This window comes from Helicoverpa zea, chromosome 28 (assembly GCF_022581195.2).
Source record: "Helicoverpa zea isolate HzStark_Cry1AcR chromosome 28, ilHelZeax1.1, whole genome shotgun sequence".
In the NCBI taxonomy this organism is placed as follows: Eukaryota; Metazoa; Arthropoda; class Insecta; order Lepidoptera; family Noctuidae; genus Helicoverpa; species Helicoverpa zea.
The window spans coordinates 2,095,557-2,118,082 of NC_061479.1; the positions used below are offsets into that span (position 1 = coordinate 2,095,557).

The following is a 22,526-nucleotide window of genomic DNA, read 5'->3' on the forward strand; positions in this document are numbered from 1 at the left end:
AGACCAGCGGAGCAGTTGCATCGAGTTTTTTTTTTTTATAATATAATAGTCCGGTCAAATTAGACCAAAAAAGAACCAAGTGGTCGGAATCGCGCACGAAGGATTCCGTACCATTAATTATAAAACGGACAAAACAATCACGTTTGTTGTATGGGAGCCCCCCAAAATATTTATTTTATTCTAGTTTTCAGTATTTGTTATTATAGCGGCAACAATAATACATCATCTGTGAAAATTTCAGCCCCCTAACTATCACGGTTCATGAGATACAGCCTAGTGACAGACGGACGGACGGACAGAGGAGCGAAAATAGTACGGTCCCGTTTTACTCTTTGGGTACGGAACCCTAAAAATGAGTGTGAAGTTTCATTAATTCACAACAAGCTAAAAATTGGTAAATTGCAGCTTGTTGTGAATTTATGTAACTTCAAATTAATGTCTAAATTGACTGGAGTATAAAGTACGTAATAAAATGCTAGGTTTATAGTATTTTTATGGCAAGGCTGTAAAATATCCGCGTTTATTATATTTTATGGACGATACCTATAGTTACTTTTCTTATTGTTCTTGAGTAGGAAAATCTTGTGTTCAATCATCTGTCTAGTCTTTTCCTGACTATGTTGGGGTCGGCTTCCAGTCTCACAAGATGCAGCTGAGTACCACTGCTGTCTTACATGGAGCGATTGCCTATCTGACATCCTCAACCCAGTTACCTGGGCAATCCGCTACTTTTTAGTAAGACTGGTTATCAGACTTTCAAGCATCTGTCTACCCGTAAAAACTGCCTAGGTAATCAAATGACACCGGGACCCATCAATTTCACGTATTCAACGTGCCTTCTGAAACACGGCGGAACTCCACATCACAAGATAGCCATCCATCCACGGACCGACTGATTCAAGCGTTGCTTAAGGGTCAATTCCCACTGAAAGAGCAGTGGCCGGCAGCGGCCGTAAGAGCACGGACAATGTAAGAGCGCGGCGCGGCGCGGCCCAGCGCGGCGCGGCGCGGCCCAGCGCGGCGCCGCGCGGCCCGCCGCGCTCGCGCTCAATCACTTGCATTTACGGCCGCTGCCGGCCGCTGCCGGCCGCTGCTCTTTCAGTGGGGATTGACCCTAACCTTATGATCGATCGACCCTTGCGGCTGTTACTTAGCCACGAGCTCCTCCTCTTTATGTCTTCAGAGTGGCAAAGTTATTCGGTTGGAGCTGCAGTTTTAATTCGTGAATTTTAATTAATTAGATCAGCCAACTTCAGAGCGGCATAGATATTTAACGAGAACTATTACATGGTTGGTATGTAATAGTTCTCAATGGAAGCCGAAAATCGATCTCAGTGGCGTGCATTTGGAGAGGCCTATGTCCAGCAGTGGACTGCGATAGGCTGATGATGATGATGTAAAATAACCAATTTTATTTATTTATGTAACATGGAAGACTTACAGCTAAAATAACTAGGAAAAACACAAGTTTAGTTAACAGGGAGCCAACGACAAGCCTTCACTTATAGCAATAGTGTAACAATTGTAAAAAAATCGGTAAAAAAAACTTTTAAGTTAAACGGTTTTATTTCATGTGGACTGAAAACTAGTAAATAAATAAATAGTTAATTACCTATCAACCTACGTAGGTGGTCCCGGTCATACTAGACTAAAATAAAAACGTTTAAAAAAAATGTTTTGTTTGTCCACAGAAAAATACCCACAGATCAAGAAGCTCTTCGGTTACGATCCTAACTTCAAATGGGTGGTGACAGCTATGGTGCTCATTCAGATCATCTCGTTACCCTTCGTGGTGCAGCTCAGCTGGCCCGTGATGCTGGTGGTGGCATACTGCTTCGGAGGAGTTATTAATCATTCACTTATGTTAGGTAAGTTTGAAGCTAATCGTAATATTGAAATTGCAATTTTTAAAAGAAAATTCCTCTTTTTGGTATTACCCCAGCAATAAGCTGTTTTTTCAGCCTGCTAGGTACAATTCGCTGTTCGCACTACATAACTTTGCAATGCTAAAGGTAGCTATTTGAGGATCGTATATAGAGATAGCTATAAGAGTTGAAAATTTGCACTATTTGGGGATCAATTTTACAAATGACAGGCCCCAACGACATTCGCCACTTCTAAAGTGTTTTTCTGAAAAGAAGGAATGATGAAACATACTTTTCAGCAACACATGTCTGTCTGTATGTTTTGAATAACCTGGGATATACAATACACATTAGTTATTTGTTGGTTCGGTAGTTCCCTCAAGAAGTGAAACCGCGGGGAATAGGAGTTTTAAGTGTTCATAAGCTATTATATAGCAATGACTCAAAACACTTGAAGTATGAAGATTCCCATTAGGAAAGGTCTAGATATTCATACTTCATTCGTAATCAAGTAATCGTGGTAATCATGGCACTTGAAGTGAAACACCGGCCATATCTTATCTGTGCCGTGTGGAGAGGAAATAAGCAGAATGAATTCTTTAAAATGTGATAATCATGGTATTTGCTTCAAAATACTTGAAATAAGTAATGATATGCACATAGTTGGCGTATCCTCCTCAAGGTATATCTGAAAATACACTCGTGCAATCGTCATCTGGCTAGCCTTTTCCCAAATATGTTGATCTTTTCCTAACTATGTTGGGGTCGGCTTCCAGTCTAAACGCATGCAGCTGAGAGATAGGTAGTCGCCTATCTGACCTCCTGAACTCTGTTACCTGAGCAATCTAATACCCCGTGATAGCACTGTCAAAATGTCTGGCTTCCAAAGATGTTCAAATGTCAGCTGGGACCCATCAATTTAACGTGACTTCCGAAACACGGAGGAACTCCTCATGACATAGTACCGGGCCAAGCATAAACCTTATGATCGATTATGATCGGCTAGTCTGAAACCGCTGTTATGCAGGTGTTGTCAGTTCCGATAATAATATATATTTATTTCAAGTGAACGATGTCAAGCGTACTAGAGATAACCATTTCGATGACTTTATCAGCTAAGTAGGACTCAATGGTGTAACTTGCACGTTATGGGCAAACAATGTGTTTGCACACAAAATGTTAGGGTTTTAATGGTCTATGGAAAGTGACTTTATAGCCGTTTCACTCGATTCCCGAGGAATCTACTTCTCGTATCTGGATAAAATATAGTCTAAGTCACCTGGGAATAGTGTACCTTCCCTCATCATCCTCCGAGCCTTCTTCCCAAGACGGGGTCGGCTTCCAGTATACCTCCCCTATAGTGAAATAAATTTAAATCGCGTTTTCGCTTCTATTGGGCACAAACAATATAATGCTTCCTCTTTATAATATAAGTATAGATGTTGTTGATTTGGTGTTACGAAATCTAGACACACGGCAGTGTGTCCGCCAAGTTCGAGCAAAAAAGCGACACACCGGCCGTGGGTTATATTACACGAACCATTTCGGGCCAAATTTGACCCCCCTATAACTCAAAATCTATTTTATTTACACATTTCAAATTTCTAGTATCTGTTGAGACCCCCTCACTTATCTAAAATACAAAATTTCATTAATATACCTATTGTAGGTCTTGAGATATTGACGTCAGAAAATCGCTATTTTTACTATACACTCACTGACTGACTCACTCATCAAAAACCTAGACCACTTCCAATGGTCGTATTGACTTGAAATTTGGCATGGAGGTAGGTCTTTATGTCAAGGTAAAGGGAAAAATCTGGAAATGGCCAAGTGTGAGTCGGTTTCAAAATAATGAAGGTGTAAAATACCCAGTGTAAAATACCCCTAAGGAACTAAAACGAACTAAATTTATCTATATTTATATAATATACCTTCGAATGGTCGTACCGATCTGAAATTCGTTACAAAGGTTTGTATTTAGTCAAAGTAAAAATCTGAAAACGGCCAAGTGTGAGTCACTTTCGAAAATAACGAATGTGTAACTTTGATCCACGAACATAATATATGATAACATGTCATGTCAGTCAGTTGGTAAATCTAGTCCATTTAGTTAATCTAGTTCATTTCTTTGTAAGAAGCATAGTGCATATTCAAAAATCTGAAAGATAGTATAAATGAGACATTTCCTTAACTAACTTAATCATAAGAAAAAAATAAAATAAACAACCTTACAAAAATAAATGAAATCCCACCCAAAACAAAAATGTGAAAGGCTGCCAAGTTCGATAATATGGAAATCCTTCGCCTATAAAAGAAGCGAGATCTGAATAAGTACCAAGTTCCATACACATACCTCAGTTAAAAATAGTTACTTTTTAATAATGTTACTTGGCAAGTTTTAATAGAAAATTAAATACTTGATTCATTGCGTTTAGTAGGTTTATAAGAAGGTGTGTGAAAACTTGCCAAGTAACATCATTAAAAAGTAACTATTTTTAACTGAGGTATGTGTATGGAACTTGGTACTTATTCAGATCTCGCTTCTTTTATAGGCGAAGGATTTCCATATTATCGAACTTGGCAGCCTTTCACATTTTTGTTTTGGGTGGGTAGCAGTTTTCTTTGATTACTGGTTAAAACCCATCCATAATTGTCCTGGAGCCTTCAAACAATTCCTCAGCAAGTAAGACTCTAAAAGGTTGACCTTGAGTTCGGCTGATGACTCTGAGCTAAAAAAAGTCATATCACTAAAGTGGATGTGCCTCTTATCTACTATTTCACACAGCCATCTGAAATTTATATCCGCTATGAATATACAAAATCTTGAACGTACACGTATCTTATTGAAATCTGTCTGTATCCGCTAGTATGTCTTTATAATCTTGAAGTTGTCACAATCTCTTACTAAAACCTATATTCGTTGAGTGAGCTCATCAAGTCAATTAAAAATGTTGGAATCAATCGTTTGTTTTTCTGATTCAGCAATATGAGCATAGCCTTTTTTATGGGAAATCATCAAATGATCCCGGTCGCCGTGGTTTAGCAGCGTGAGGGAGTGTCAGACTCTTGCTGACTAAAACCCACCATGTTCCTTCTGAACCCCTTTATGTACCAGGGTCGCGGTAACTCTTTCGAACAATCCCGCAGCCCCGGCAAGCTTCAGCCCTAGTGGGTGGGTTTTGCTGTCTCTCTTTGAGGAGCGGTAGGAATAAGGACCATGTTATGTGGAAGGAGATGAGCATGAATGTGGATGGATAAAGTGGAAAGGGACGACCAAGGAAACGATGGATGGACTGTGTGAAAGCCGGCATGGCTAGAAAGAATGCAACTTGTGCGATGACGGCAGATAGAAGAGTATGGAAGAAGAAAACATGCTGCGCTGACCACGAATAAAATTAGGTTAAGGGCAGGACGATGATGACGAATATTAGCGAAGTATAGGAACCATGTCAATCATTTACTCATAGTATGATTCATTATCAAATCAATGATGAATTTCCAAGGATACCAGGTGTTCATAGATAGCCTTATCTATGAACACCTGGTATCCTTGTTGACGACCACACTTAACACAATATGCATTGTTGATTCATTTGCTAATTCATCTTCTATGACTATTAAAATATAAAATATATGAGACCCTACTTGGTTTAAAATAGAACCCTCTGGTCTCATAAGATTGGCAATCCATTAGTACATAGAATCTGAGCCTAACCTTAACCCAACTATGTTGAGGTCAGCTTCCAGTCTTACTGGATGCAGCTGAGTACCAGTGTGCCACATGAAACGACTGCCTATCTGACCTCCTCAACCCAGTTACCAGTACAAAACTCTGGTTTCTGCCTAACGACTGCCAACGATGTTCAAATGACACCAACAAAGAAGATGGATCAAAATTGCCCCACGTCCTATAACAATGTGACGTATCTCAAAAAAAAGATAAAAATGTGTAAAAAAATATGGCATACTCTCTAACTTATTTTTTTTACACCTTCATACGAAAAAACTGCTTTAAAAATTGTTCAGGCGCTGTTATGAAAACATCGTTAATAAGATTATTTATGGAATATTTTGTTTCATTATTTTTTTGTTTGATAGGGTATACCTCACAGGTGGTTCCATAATCATCAGGTCAGGATCTGATGATGGAAACCCTGAGAAATCCAGGGCAACTTTTGAAAGTTGTAGGCATGTGCAGGATAAAAACTTAACAATGATGATAAGTCTGATAACACTATGCAACAGTGAAGGTCTGGAGCAGACCTGATGATGGAGACGAAAGAAGGTCGAGGGAACTCGACAACTGAATATGGAAACGACCTCGTGTTTGGGCTTATATTATTTGTATTGAATAGACCTTTGCAATAGTGAAGGTTTGGAGCTGACCTGACGATGGAGACCTGAGAAAGTCGAGGGAACTCGACAACTGAATATGTAAACTACCTCGTATTTAGTCTTATATTAACCGTATTGATGAGAACTTTCCACTAATGCAGATAGTGACAACTATGCTTGTAACAAAAAGGCAAAAATAAATCATCATTGTTAAGTTTTTATCCTGCACATGCCTACAACTTTCAAAAGTTGCCCTGAATTTCTCAGGGTTTCCGTCATCAGATCCTGACCTGATGATTATGGGACCACCTGTGAGGTATACCCTATCAAACAAAAAAATAATTTAAAAAAATGGTCCATAAATAATCTTACGAACGATGTTTTCATAACAGCGCCTGAACAATTTTTAAAGCATTTTTTTCGTATGAAGGTGTAAAAAAAATAAGTTAGAGAGTATGCCATATTTTTTTAAACATTTTTGTCTTTTTTTTGAGATACGTCCTATTGTTATAGGACGTGGGGCAATTTTGTATGGATTGTGATCCGTCTTCTTTAACGTGCCTTCCGAAATACAGTGGAATTCGTCACCTAGCCACAGACCGCCTTACTTCACCTTACAGTCGATCGACCCGTGTGGCTATTACTTAGCTATTAGCCACGAGCTCCTTAGTACGTACATAGAAGTCTAGTATTCATTCATTATGCATGTAATACAACTGACCATGACTCTTCAAGGTTACTTTCTATGTTTCGTGCGTGGAAACCATTAAGTTCAGCAGTTTATCGTATCTCTATTGTTAATGCTATGTATATCAGTGTTTGTAGCTACTGAAATAGTCACTATGTCCCCGTTTTTACTAGCTGTTTTACTCACATCCTGATTTAATTCATGGGAACTATGGACTTGACGTTCATCGTTCATCAACTTGATCCAGTTAGATTCCAGTAGTCCAATTCGATCAGTATAGTTCGGCCATTCAGAGAATGCGTTCCTGACACGTCGCGATTGAACTGACGACGTAACTTTGCAATGGCGTTGCAGTTACGATAAAAATATTTTTGCTGGTTGTTTACCGTTTTAACAATTGAGGAGCATTAAAACAACATTATTATATCAATAATCAATGAATGTTATAATTTTGTGCCAAACTGAGTGTCAAATAACTTGGTAAACAATATTTTTCTAAATCTATACTGCGCTATTACAAGGTTATGTCAGCGGTTTATATTTTGTAGTGCTGTGCTAAAAATAACAGGCAAGTATCGTAATCTGTTCTTATACAGTTATAGTATAAAATAATACGTTTTGATTTTCTTTTTAAGAATTGGAAAATAATGGACTATAAGACTTAATTATAACGTTTATGAAATATAAAAATAAAACTATGACCAAACCGCATTTTTATACTTAGATTAAAAATGGTAACCCCAAATGGCGTTATGGGCCGCCATTTTGTGACGCTAAAACAGTCGTCCGTTGTCGTTTCGTGCGCATAGACCACGTTTTTCAAGTGTTTTCGATCTGTTTTTATTTGATTACCCGGCTTTTGTTAGACCGAGATATCAGGATTGATTCTGTTATTGATAATAATATAATTATACATGTAGGCGAAGATGATGATGAAGACACCACCTCCTCAAGCAAATCGGAGTCTGATTAATATTCTGTTCGCACATTCAATTCAATGTACTTGTAACAAAGAATAAATAAAACAATTTTATTATATGAATATTACCTTCTTTTGGTTTCCACTTAAATAACTAAAATATAAAACAAATGATTCCGCCAATTTAAAACGAAAATAATCTTAAAATAATGCGGCGGTTCATTTTGAAGGAACGGTAACGAACTCAGTGTTATGTTGTGCCCATCACTAGTCGTGACTAACTGATAGGTGTCAGGAACGCATTCTCTGAACGGCCGAAGTATAGTATTACGGTTCCGCAAGGGTAAAACGGGACCCTACTACTGAGACTTCGCTGCCCCTCTGTCACCAGGCCCTATCTCATACGCGTGATAGTTAGACAATTAAAATGTTATTGTCTTCGCTGTACAATAACTTCTCAAATCCAAAATGAAATAAGTAGATATTTTAGAGGGCCCGTATACATAAGATGCCTGTGATTTTTCGGTCGTTGTAATACCGGCGGTACCATCCAAAAATTACCAAAAACATAGTCTAACTCGTTTCAAATTCAGCAATTCAATTTATCTGAAAAAAATCAACGTCTGATATAACAAAATTTTCCGCTGTTGACATCTCGAAGCAAATTAGTACGTACGCTTTCGTCTAGCAAACGTCGCTACAAGGTCGCTTGAATTACTCATTATGGTGTATGACTGATGCGGTGCAACGTTTTAACAAGTTTGTTTTGTTAAGGAAAAGTAGTCATTGTATACTATTATGTAAGGCTAGCCGTTTTCTCGCGGTTTCGTCCGCGTACCGTGGGTTCTACTGCCCGTACCGGATAAAATATAGCCTATGTTACTCGGGAAGAGTGTAGCTTTCCAACAGTGAAGGTTTTTTTTTTCAAATCAGGTTCAGTAGTTTCGAAGCCTTTATTTAGGATGCAAATAAGAAAGGTTTCCTCTTCATTAAATTATTACCTATAGAAAACATTATAGTAAGGTTCCTCTAACCTACAGACAGACATGTGTTGCTGGGGAGTTTGTTGCGCCACTTCTTCTTCCCAGCAAAAACACATAGGAAGTGGTGGAGAGTGGGCGTTAGGGGGCTGTCTTTTGTACATTTTGACGTTCAATAAGTGCTGTTTTGCAGCCAAGTTTGAATAAATTATTCTGAGTTTGAGTTTTCAATAAGGTTTGTTTATGTAAACTGTGTGGTTAATGGATTTATTTTTAGAAAGAAATTCCAACCGCACTTTATAATTAGAACTATAATATACTAGCTGTTTCACCCGCAGGAATCACTTAACGTACGTACATTTAATGAAGCCTTTATGATACTCTGATACATAAGGCACTATCACTGCCAAGTTTCATGGAAATCTATTCAGTAATTTTAGGGTGTAATACTAAAAGGACTTTAATCATGCGACTAGTAGACAGTAACAAGGCTGATAATAATGATCAGCCTCATTACACTGTACAAATGACAGCCAGAAGACTGAAAATCTTTGGCAATCGTTATGGGTAATCAGAATCTGAAAAGACTGACAACCTGACTTAACAAAAGGTTTCGGGTTGCCCGGGTAACTGTGTTGAGGAGATCAGATAGGCAATCACTCCATGTGGTACACTGGTACTCAGCTACATCCAGTTAGACTGGAAGCCGACCCCAACATAGTTAGGTACCTAGCAGTAGTAGGATACATGGGATTTGGTGCCTTACGCACAAGTGTTAATAATTCTTTTTGTATTTGTTTCAGCAATTCACGAGATAGCCCACAATTTAGCCTTCGGTCACAACCGGCCTTTAGCCAACAGGCTATTTGGCTTCTTCGCGAATTTACCCATAGGGCTGCCAGTTTCAATCAGCTTTAAGAAATATCATTTAGAACATCATAGGGTAAGTTTTCTTAAAACATTTTTTTTTAAGACGACAAATTGTTTGTTATTTAAAAGATGAAAAATACGTGTGCGTTCTCGGCAAAACGGTCTGAAACAGGCTTTTCATCATGTATACTATCAAAAAGGACTTTTTTAAATAATAATAATTCTGCATCATCAGCCGTTGTTTGTTATGTTTTCTTATACATGTTGGCGACGGAACTTTAATCACCACGTTAATGACTGGACTCCAAATTCTAGACTTCCTCAAGATGTTTTCCTTCACGTTTGCTCAGTCATTAAGTCATTAGTGCCCAAGATATACTTAGAAAGTACATATCGGGTGTGTTGTACCTAATCACATTAAATCCTATCACATATACTTTATGTTATTCTATGGCGGATTGTAAAAAAAATAACCTAATCCATTCAGTGGTTTGGCCACAGGAGTCATTTTTCGTTTTCATAATTTACAACATCATGTGTAAAGCAGAGATAAAGTTAGGAGTATCGAACGTTTTGATCAGTTGTCAGCTGTCAGTTTTCAAGGGAGAATTTCAGTTGTTTGTAATGACTGACTCTTACAAACATATAGATCGGAATATAAGCAAAATAATTATGGCACGCCACAGGGAGGCATCATATCCCCACTTCTTTTCCTAGTCTACATTAACGACATTCCAGATGCAATAGGCAAAGATTGCATCCTATTCGCTGATGACACTACAATAATAATTAAGAGCGACAATGACATAAATTTAAAAAATGAAATCATCCAAGCTCTGGATAACGCAATCGATTGGCTACAAAAAAATAACCTTAAAATAAATATGACAAAAACAAATATAATACAATTTCAGACATACAGGGCTAACATAAATAAACTTGACATTGATTATAGAGAATCTAAACTGACCACAGTCGATAATTGTGTATTTTTACAAGCTTTTATTTAACTTGCAATGTATGTATGTATGTATGTATGTATGTATGTAACTATGTGTGTTCGGGTGGAATTTTCCAACTCAATTTTAAGGCACTTGCCCTCAACCGATTGAGCTGCAATTTTGCATACATGTTTAGTTTGGATGACAATGCATGTTAAGCTATGTGACGTCATCCTAAATCCAACATGGCTAAATATACAAGATGGCGGACTAGTTATTTTTAAAGTACCTATACAATATGGGTATCAAATGAAAGGGATTGACTAGTAGAACACATTGCACTTTACGAAATAAAATCCAAGATGGCCGCCGCTACAAAATGGTGAATAACCTATTTTTTTCAATTCCATCCATATGGGTATCCAATGACAGGCAAGTAAAATAAAGTGCACTTTACCAAATCAAAACTAAAAAGTATAAAATAAATTGAGGTAAAAAAATCTTTAAAAACAAGCTTTTATTTAAATGCGCTAAAAATAAAAAATAAACTTTTACTGTAACTTTACTGATTTATGTTTTAAAAGCTTGTCGCGATTTTACTAAGAAAGTAAATACGAGTACTTAAATCTCGCGACAAGCTTTTAAAACATAAATCAGTAAAGTTACAGTAAAAGTTTATTTTTTATTTTTAGCGCATTTAAATAAAAGCTTGTTTTTAAAGATTTTTTTACCTCAATTTATTTTTAGGTATAACGGTTGATAAAAATTGTAATTGGAAAACACACATTGATAAAATCCTGACTAAAATAGATAGGTTTATATATGCCTTGAAAAGAATCAGACAAACAGCAAACTGCCATACTGCGATGCTGGCTTACCATGGCTATGTATCATCTATACTGAGATATGGCATTGTGATATGGGGCAATTCAGTCAACTTTGACAGAGTCTTTAAAGCTCAAAAAAAATGTATTCGAGCAATTTGTGGAGCTCATTTTCTAGATAGCTGTAGGCCACTATTCCAAAAGTATAAAATTCTACCTTTACCATGTTTATATATCTTCGAAATATGTATTTTTGTAAAAAGGAACTACAACTTATTTAAAGAGAACATGGAAAGGCCAAATAGCCGATCACGCCATAAAAACAGACTTCAGCTGCCACCGATAAAACTAGATTTATTTAAGAAAAATGTTTACTGCATGTCAATTATTATTTATAATCATTTACCAAATAGCTGGCAAGAGTTACCGCTCACAAGATTTAAAAAAAAACTTTTCAATCTATTAATACAAAAATGTTATTACGCCATTAAGGACTATTTAGATGACAAGACAATAGATTCTTTTGACAAGACCTAGATTAAGACATTTATAACGCTTATTTTGACATTTGCACGCCATGTTATGGCAGGATATGCTGAAACAAATTTATTGTAACACCTTATGTACCATATTCTAGCAAATAAATATTTGAATTGAATTGAATTGAATACATGGTGTCTTAATTCTCACACATTTTTATTCCATTTACTTCGTTTTGAAAAATTCTTTTTTTTATATTTACGTATTTTATTTTTGCTTATTGACATAAATGAACCAGTATATTTACGTATTTAATTTAATGTGATTAGGTACGACACACTCTGTATAACTTAGAAAAGTTGCATTTTTAGGTACTTGCCTAACTCGGGATCGCTTATACATTTTTTCAATGTCATTTTATATATTTTTCAATTTTATTTATGTATTTTTTATTTGATATGTTAAAAATGTGTTGTAGGATAAATTAATGAGAATTCTTATGTATTTCCCTACTACCCAGGAAACATTTGTTACCACAAATGAAGGTCTACACTTACAATATATGTACATACAAAAATAAAATAAGTAATTCCCTCTAATAATAAAATACTTTTTTTTTTCAGTATCAAGGTGACGAAGTCATAGACACTGATCTACCAACGTTATTAGAAGCAAAATTATTCTGCACGACCGGTGGCAAGCTAGCGTGGTTGTTCCTACAGCCATTCTTCTACAGCTTCAGACCTCTGATAGTCAGACCTAAGCCCCCCACGCCTATGGAGCTCATCAACCTGGTTATACAGTTGTTCTTCGATGCTATCATTATTAAATTATTTGGTAATTGAATTTTGCAATATTAATAGTTAAAAAGATAGTCAGACTTAAGCTCACCACGCTCTTAGAAGCGAAGTTATTCTGCACGACCGTTGGCAAGCTGGCGTGGTTGTTCTTACAGCCTTTCTGCTACAGCTTCAGACCTATGATAGTCAGACCTAAGCCCCCTACGCCTATGGAACTCATCATTTTTTATTTTTGCAATATTAGGTCTATTTTTTACTCGGCTGCAAAGATGTGATTTGGGTTAGCAGTTAGCTAAAGATACACAATCTTGATATGATTTTTTATTTAAAATCTCTGTTTATACTGTTATTATTCAATGAATCATTATTTTAAGTAGTAGGTAGTTTATTTGTTCAGTATTTGTGTAAGTAGTCCTGTCAAGAATGATACCTATATGATAGCTAAGTAAATGCCTAATCAAATAAATACTATCAAATAATAATCAAATTACCGCTAGGTATAGGTAAATTAATAAAACCTACCAAATAAATACTTTCAGAATATATAACAAGGAAAAGTTTTCCTCCTAATATCTAATCTAAACAATTATTTTAATGTAGTTAACGTTATATTATAAGTGAAATATACTGTGACATTCCACTACAAGTGTATTGTGTAGTAGTGAAAACAGAACTTAATAATAACAAGTGGTTCTCAAGTTATAACCATCTTTCGATTGCAAGTTTTAAAAATACCCTAACGATCATAAAGAAGAACACTGTGTTAATTAGTTGGAAAGAGTCGCGATCTGTGTCGCTCTGTGTCCGACAGCGCAGTAGCTCCGCCCACTGTACACGGTGGCGCTCGGTGTCCGCTAGTTGGAAAGGATCGCATCCTGCGTCGCGCTGTGTCACCTCACCGTGCAACGCTTGGCGTTACACTCACATATCCACATATTTTTGATTGATAATTCAAAAATACATAATGGAGAAAAAGTGCGGCGCTTGCAGTTCAACTATAACAGATAACTTTTTTATGGAATGCTCAAATGAAAAATGCATGAAGGGGTATGATTTGAACTGTCTCAAAATTAACCTGGATGCTTTTAAAACATTTACCCTAGCATATAAAAAGAAATGGGTATGTCCGGAGTGTGTTTGCTTAAACCCAAAGCGCGGAAATGTAAATACACCAGTTAGAGGGGATGCCACCAGACTACACACAACCACGACACCTGATAATGTGAACACTCAGCGAGGTAGCCGGGTCCAATTCTCGCCGACAATTTCAAGGGACATAGATTCCCTGTTGCTGGATGAACTTAGGCAGTTTCGATTGGAGGTTATGGCCCGCTTGGACTCTCAGGCCAACGCGATTACGCTCATGCAAGATCAATATATGCAAACAAAAAATGATCTGGACAAATTAGTTAAAATAATGACGGTAATAGAAGAAAAAATCAACCTTCAATTGGCTCGCAATATCCAATCTCAAACATCATCCACCATCGTACCACCACCGAAAGAGGCGTCCACTAGCTCTCATTCTACATTAAAATTTGCTGAAGCCGTTGGTCAAAATAAAACCAAAAAACCTAAAAAAAATAACGATAACCATCTAACAGCCGAAATCCATAATGCAAACAAGCGTGGGGCCACGAAATCTGCTACTACGGTACTTGAAACACAGGCGAGTTATACTGGCCCTCCAGACTCTGTTAAACAGTCGGAGCAGGAAGAAGAAACTGGCTGGACTACTGTACAATATAAAAAACCTAATCGTTTGTCTAAAAGTGTGACTATTGGAAGAAATACGGAAATTAAAGGGATTGTGGCTATGGAAAGAATGAAATATCTGCATGTATGGCGCTTACATCCGGAAACCACACAAGAAGCTATGACTGATTACATAAAAAGTCTGTGTGGGCCTGACGCGCCTATGAAAATTGAGAAGATCAAGCATAGAACAGCACGAGATTACTCATCTTTTACTATAGGCGTATCCGAAAAACACTATACCTTGTTGAATAATGCGGAAGTATGGCCACTAAACGCTGAATTTAATGAATGGATTTGGTTTCGGAAACAATCAAATAGCCAGTTCTATAAGTAATAATGTAATTGAAATATATTACCAAAATGTAAGGGGTCTACGCACTAAGCTGGATTACTTTAGAAATAATCTAATGGCCTCCGCCTCGGACTTATTCGCAATTACTGAATCTGGCTGCAGTGAATCTATACAAGACGCGGAAATTATTCCACCAGGATATAATATATTACGATGTGATCGAGCGGATGGTCGAAAGCAAGGCGGCGCGCTTCTAGTGGCCACACACCGGTTCGAGCTGCGACAACTTCCTATCTTGGACGCGTCAATAGACACTTGTGTCTTCGAACTGGTTTGTGCAACGGTACACTTAAATAAACGTTTTTTATTTGTGTGTTGTGTTATCTATATTCCGCCAGGTAGCTCAGAAAATGATTACATGTTATTATTTAGAATAATAGAAAAATTGTGCGATAAGTATAGAGAAGTTATTGTAATTGGCGATTTTAATTTGTATTCTTGTCCTGCTAATATTAGTAATTATTACGAATGCTTTTTGTCATATTGCGAATTCACTCAAAGTAACACAGTACATAACCATTTAGGCCGTCAGTTGGATTTGGTCCTGAGTGCAGGCATTAGCGGGGGGGTGACAGTGGCGGCGGCGGATGAGACGCTGGTGCCGGTAGACGCGTACCACCCGCCACTAGCGGTAAGCGTGCGCCCCGCCGCAGCCCCACCGACACCCGCCGTCACCCGCGATTCTAGTACTCACCATAGTAGACCACAGTGGAATTGGAATAAAGCTGATTTTCAATTGTTATATTCTAGGATTCTTTCCATTGACTGGAGCATGATGTATGGAATGCATGATTTAGAAGAAATGTTGAACTTCTTTTATGATAATATTAATTGTACTATTAATGAATGCGTACCCCGTAAAAAGCTTTGTAGTAGAAATTTGCGGTACGTTTACCCAGTATGGTACACAAGTGATATAATAACAAATATACAAACTAAAGCCAGACTTCACAAAAAATTCAAAAAAACGAAGTTGGATAGTGATTATTATAAATTTGCGGAATGTAGAACTCGTATAAAAAAGTTAATAGAAATCGCGCATATAGAACATAAAAATAAAATTCAGTGTCAGTTTGTAAAGGATCCGAAATTATTTTGGCAGTACATTAGATCTAAAAGGAAAACACTTAGTAAGCAGAGTATCATAAAAGAAGGTCAACATCTGTCAGATGATGAGTGTGCAAGGCAGTTTGCAGAATTTTTTGAGTCTGTGTACAGCAAGGAACCACCCAAATTAGACGCGTGCGCTGCGCTGGCGGAGGCCGGCGCAACCAGTGCACGGGTACACATTGAGACACTCAGTCTCGCAGAAGTCCAGCAGGCGCTTAGGAGTCTCAAGCCAAAATGTTCGTCTGGCCCGGACGGTATACCAGCGTTCCTGTTTCGAGACTGTGGGAGAGTTCTGGCGGAGCCATTACATCACATTTTCAATGCATGTTTAGAACAAGCAACGTTCCCTCATAGGTGGAAGATCACGCGCGTTGTTCCAGTTCCTAAAGGAAAACCAACTTCAGATACCTGTAATTATAGACCGGTCGCTGTACTCGCCACACCTGCTAAAGTACTAGAGTCGGCTATTCAGCGCTCCGTTCAGGAACAAATGCGTGCGCGTCTGTCGGATGCGCAACATGGATTCAGGCCAGGACGCAGCACTGCTACAAACCTTATTAACTTTATGATACAGGTGGTGCCGGCAGTGGACTCGGGGATACAGGTGGATGCTGCGTACTTTGATTTTAAAAAGGCGTTCGATACGGTGGATAATGACATCTTGTTAAGAAAGCTCGCGAAGGTTGGATGTACACTACCTCTACTAAAGTTCTTCGCCAGCTATATGAAAGATCGTCAGCAATACGTCGACTACAATGGCTGTGTATCTCAACCGTATTACACGAGATCGGGCGTGAGCCAGGGCAGCAATGTAGGGCCTCTAGAGTTTATTATAATGATAAACGACTTGCCAGAAGTTGTCAGACATGGATCTTGTTTATTGTTCGCGGATGACCTGAAATTGCTGCTCGAGGTTCGGGATCACGCGGATTGTGAACGACTGCAGGATGATATCAACAGAGTGGTCGAATGGAGCAATGACAACAAACTGCATTTTAATGTTGCTAAATGTTTGGTGATGTCGTTCACTCGCTCGCGGACTCCTTTGAGTTATCAATACAAGGTTGAGGATGTGCCGATGCAACGGGTGTCTCAGGTACGAGACTTAGGGGTAGTCTTCTCTCAGGAACTAACCTTCCGTGAGCATATCAATAAGATATGTAAGAAGGCATACAGAAACCTGGGTTTCGTACTCAGGCAGTCGCAGGGGTTCACCAACCTAACGGCACTTAAGGTATTATATGACGCATTAGTCAGAAGTCACCTCGAACATAGTGCATTTATCTGGGCTCCTCATGAGGCAAAATATAGCGGTATGTTGGAACGCATCCAAAATAAATTTACCAGACACTTGTACTACAAGCTGTATGGAGTATATCCATTGTTTCCATTGATGTACCCTACACTATTCGTTTTGGGTATGGTAGGGTATAACACTTTAAGGGTGCGACGGGAGTTTTCACTCGTAGCGTATGTGGTGAAGCTGTTACGTGGCATGGCGCATAACCCGGGGGTGCTGCGGCACCTGCAGCTATGCGTGCCCGACCGGTACGTGTGGAGGCGGCGACGCCCACCCCTGCTCGCTGTGCCTGCTGCCAGGACCAACCTAATGGCAAGAACTCCCCTCACTAGAGCCATACGTGTGGTCAATCATATTCATGAGAGGGTTGATGTATTGTGGTGTGACTTGAGTGAATTCGCTAAAGTTGCATTATATATATTAAGTTACTTAGATTAAGAATTAAGTCTGAAAACTATTTTTATAAGGTGTACATTTAGGATTTCGTTTGTAAGGCCATTCTGTCGCATTGGATCATAGATCTGTAATGATAGTTTTTAGGTAAGATTAAATAAATAAATAAATAAATAAATAAATAAATAAATAAATAAATATTACATCAAATCGGATATTTTTGTTGGTATAGATTTCATTTCCTGATAATAGTCTGTTTGCTATGTAGGGTTTCTCAGCATTAAATCTATATCTGTGTATACATAACTTTCCTTATCCTTAATTTAAGAGTATTTTTTTATTGTTTTTCAATTCATTCCTTTTATTCTCAGGATGGAAAGCGCTTGGTTATCTAATATTCGGCGCGGTGATGGCTATGGGCGTTCATCCAGTCGCAGGTTTGTAATAAATACTAGTCAACATTTTAGGGTACAACTCGAATAAATAACGCTAAAGTAGGGTAGTTTCCAAATAGTCTGAAATGGTTTTTGATTTTCCTTTACTTCTTTTAAAACTACCTCCTACATACTTTCTTTGCGATTTGTGTGAAACGAAAGCTGTGACATCACATATTTGTCATATCAAGCTGTATACTTATTTTGCTTGTATTATCCATAAAAAATGAAATCAATTTTCCATCAAATTGATAAAGAATTTATTTTTGAGCTAGTCGACTATCCAGCTCTCAGAATAGCTAGGGTCATGCTGAAAACACTGACCATGTGTGACTGAAATGTAACTTTTAAAAATATGGTACAAAAACATCTATACATAAATAGAATTGAATGCCACTTTTCGTTGTAATTTTACCTATAACTCAAGAACGGGTTCACCTATCCAAACCAAAGAAAATGGATCAAAATTGCCCCACGTCCTATAACAATGTGACGTATCTAAAAAAAAAGATAAAAATGTTTAAAAAAATATGGCATACTCTCTAATTTATTTTTTTTACACCTTCATACGAAAAAAATGCTTTAAAAATTGTTCAGGCGCTGTTATGAAAACATCGTTCATAGGGCTATTTAAGGACTATTTTATTAAATTATTTTTTTCTTTGATAGGGTATACCTCACAGGTAGTCCCATAATCATCAGGTCAGGGTCTGATGATGGAAACCCTGAGAAATCTAGGGCAATTTTTGAAAGTTGTAAGCATGCGCAGGATAAGAACTTGACTATAAGGTGTATGTTTTATAACAACATGCAACAGTGAAGGTTAGGAAGTGACCTGATGATGGAGACGAGAGAAGGTCGAGGAAACTCGACAACCGAATATCTAAACTACCTCGTGTTTGGGCTTATATTATTTGTATTGAATAGACCTTTGCAACAGTGAAAAAAAAACTTTTTACAATAAAATAAAACTGACTCCCAAAAACACTGAAAAGCAAGAAAAACTATTCTTAGGAGCATCGGCCTAGAAGTGGTGGTGGGAAAATAAACTTAGGTTACATCCATTAGACACCGACTTCTGAGGTAGTTTACATATTTTGTTGTGGAGTTCCCTCGACCTTCTCTGGTCTCCATCATCGGGTCAGCTCCAAACCTTCACTGTTGCAAAGGTCTATTCAATACAAATAATATAAGCCCAAACACGAGGTAGTTTAGATATTCGGTTGTCGAGTTCCCTCGACCTTCTTTCATCTCCATCATCAGGTCAGCTCCAAATCTTCACTGTTGCATGTTGTTATAAAACATACACCTTATAGTCAAGTTTTTATCCTGCGCATGCCTACAACTTTCAAAAGTTGCCCTGGATTTCTCAGGGTTTCCATCATCAGACCCTGACCTGATGATTATGGGACCACCTGTGAGGTATACCCTATTAAAGAAAAAAATAATTTAATAAAATAGTCCTATGAACGATGTTTTCATAACAGCGCCTGAACAATTTTTAAAGCATTTTTTTCGTATGAAGGTGTAAAAAAAATAAATTAGAGAGTATGCCATATTTTTTTAAACATTTTTATCTTTTTTTTAGATACGTCTCATTGTTATAGGACGTGGGGTAATTTTGTATGGATTGTGATCCGTCTTCTTTATCCAAGACTATTTAGAGTACATAGATAGTTTATGTGAAGTTTACACAAAATAGGTCGAGCTGTTCCACATTTATATTAGTATTCCATGGGAGCCATATTAGGGCCATTAGTATTCCATAACAAAGAATATTTTCCTTCTAGCACCTAGGTAAAAAAGAATGCGATCGATATTTTTCTTTACTATAAATTATTTTCTGTATCTTTCAGGGCACTTCGTAGCTGAACACTATATGTTCAAGAAAGGCTACGAGACCTACTCGTACTATGGCCCGCTGAACTGGATCACTTTCAACGTGGGCTACCACAATGAGCACCACGACTTCCCGGCCGTGCCTGGCAGTAAATTACCTGAGGTATGTATTACAATATACTCCATTTGGGAAGTTCTGGATTATACTGGGTGTCCCATAAGTCCTTTGAAATTTAAATTTCGAATAACATTCAAAAGGCGCGCGGGAATGGCGCGCGGGGTGCGGGGTAGCACCAACGGTGTTTCGGAATTCATTCGCCATGGAAAGTTTTACCGGAGCAGACTGTGAGATACAGCCTGGTGGCTGTATCTCATGAACCGTGATAGTTAGAGAGCTGAAATTTTCACTGATGATGTATTTTTGTTGCCACTATAACAACAAATACTGAAAACTAGAATTAAATAAATATTTTGGGGGCTCCCATACTACAAACGTGATTTTTTGTCCGTTTTATAAGTAATGGTACGGAACCCATCGTGCGCGAGTCCGACTCGCACTTGGCCTTTTTTTTTAATGTTTTACCTAGGTTAACATTCGATCTAAGGATCAATTATGCGGTAATAATATGACTCAAAGTATTTTATGTTTTTGTTTTATTTTGAAAGTTCTTACTATTTAAATACTTATAAAAATTAAGAAAAATTCGTATCTACTTTGGATATCGGGTGAATCTAAAAAACGTGTATCTTTCGCGTATTTGTGTAAAAACAATTGTATTGTTTTTTTTCTGCTTAACTTGACGATTAAGAAATCAGGTAGCGACTAAATTTCGCCCGCGACTACGTGTGGTTACCAAAATACCCGCTTAGCCGAAAGGGGGTAAAATGGTACCCTCATAAAAGGTCAATTAAATTAACAATAATTTTAAATATCTACTACATCACAATATTTCCCTAACCTTGATCGACATAAACCTCTTCGATCAGCCATTCGGCTGTTACTTACCCACGAGTACCATTTCCCCACATTTTAAGATATTTCTCCCACTTTCCCAGGTACGCCGCATAGCGCCGGAGTTCTACGACAATTTACCCCACCACGACAGCTGGTCTAAGGTCCTATACGACTTCGTAATGGACCCCGACATCGGACCTTACGCCCGAATGAAGAGAAAACACAAGGGACTCGACAGTTAAGTTGGCAACACTACTTCTGTTATGTTGGCAACACTGGTTTTGTGTAGTCTGTGGTGTTTTGTTTTTTTATGTTGGTAGACGGCGTTTGCGATGTTTTTTAGGAGAGCGACATCTGTTGGTGGGAATTTGTATTTTTTACGGCAAAAAAACAATGTTTTGAATATAAAAGCTAGTTTTCAAAAAATTTGTATCGTTGTCAAAACTGTTTACTTTATGAATCTTTCCTTAACTCAATGATGAAAACCGCATAGAAATCTATGTAGTAGTTTTTGCGTTTATCATGAACAAATGTGCCTGAAAAGTATTGAGACTGCATACTTTACGTACATCCCTCTATTTAATCATCCAAATCCCCATGAAAATCTATGTAGTAATTTTCGAGTTTATGACGAACAAACAGAAGTGTCTGCTTTAAATTGTATGTATGAATGTACGGATTCTTTAATAATATGTATATGTATGTTTCAAAATACATTAAAAAATCATGTATAACGCATCGCAAGCGCTATCTATGAACTGCAAACAGTAATTCTAAATGTTGATCTTGTTTTTATATTAAATTATGGATTTGATTAGAACGCTATGTATTATTATTTTAAAGTAAGTTGTAATTGTATAGAAATACATTTGTTTTTTATAATCATAACATTATGCAGAATTTTTCTTCTAAGAATACTACGTTTTTTTTCTATGTAGAATTACTGTGGATATTAACTTATCATTATTTATCTACTATTGTAAATCTGGCTTGGGATGTTTTGTCACATTTTTATATGAATTGAAAAATTGGGGGCAACTTTAAATAAATATTTTGGGGGTCAGAAAAAAATTATAGATATAAATTGAAAGCATTTATGTACCTATTTTATCAAATTAAAATAACTATTGTTAAGTTAAGGTACAATTTGGGAGCGTACCTTTACGTCATTAGATTATGTTCCATGTTTTACATGATATTAATTTTATCTTACTATGTATAAAATATATTACATTAATTTCTATTACTATAATATTTCATGTATCCCTTCCATATGAGAATTAAGTACGGGGGTACCTTACCCAAAAAAGTTAGCTTTTATATTCATTCTTAGTCTATCCTTGAATTAGCATACTACAGGAATATGGGTATTAAAATACCACGGTGATAATAAAATTGTACATTTGAATATTGTAACTTGTTATACATATACATTTCTATGTAAAAATATATATTATAGTATTAAAACCTAATGATTTTTGATGGGGTAACCCGTGACCCCGCAAACCAATTGTTTTTAAGCTTTCACATTTTTTATATTTTTGTAAATATTTTCAGAATTTTTCGTTTGTTAGTGTAGATGATAGATTCGTAAAGCGAGAATGTTTTGATCGCATTTCCTAAATAAAGAAAAACCTCATTACATTATATTGCTTTTCACAAGTAGATTTCATAGGATAT

General features: G+C 37.2%; 1 protein-coding gene across 1 annotated transcript in view; it reads left to right on the forward strand.

Moving 5' to 3' along the window:
* The window catches only part of LOC124643657 (sphingolipid delta(4)-desaturase DES1), a 34,388-nt gene extending 12,075 nt beyond the window's left edge, over positions 1–22,313 (forward strand). Inside the window, exons 2-7 of the mRNA XM_047182675.1 lie at positions 1,692–1,868; positions 9,594–9,733; positions 12,529–12,742; positions 17,990–18,055; positions 19,909–20,054; positions 20,948–22,313. Coding sequence (XP_047038631.1) covers positions 1,692–1,868; positions 9,594–9,733; positions 12,529–12,742; positions 17,990–18,055; positions 19,909–20,054; positions 20,948–21,088 — 884 coding nt within the window. The 3' untranslated portion in view covers positions 21,089–22,313. The remainder of the gene's footprint in view (positions 1–1,691; positions 1,869–9,593; positions 9,734–12,528; positions 12,743–17,989; positions 18,056–19,908; positions 20,055–20,947) is intronic.
* Positions 22,314–22,526: the final 213 nt, after the last annotated feature.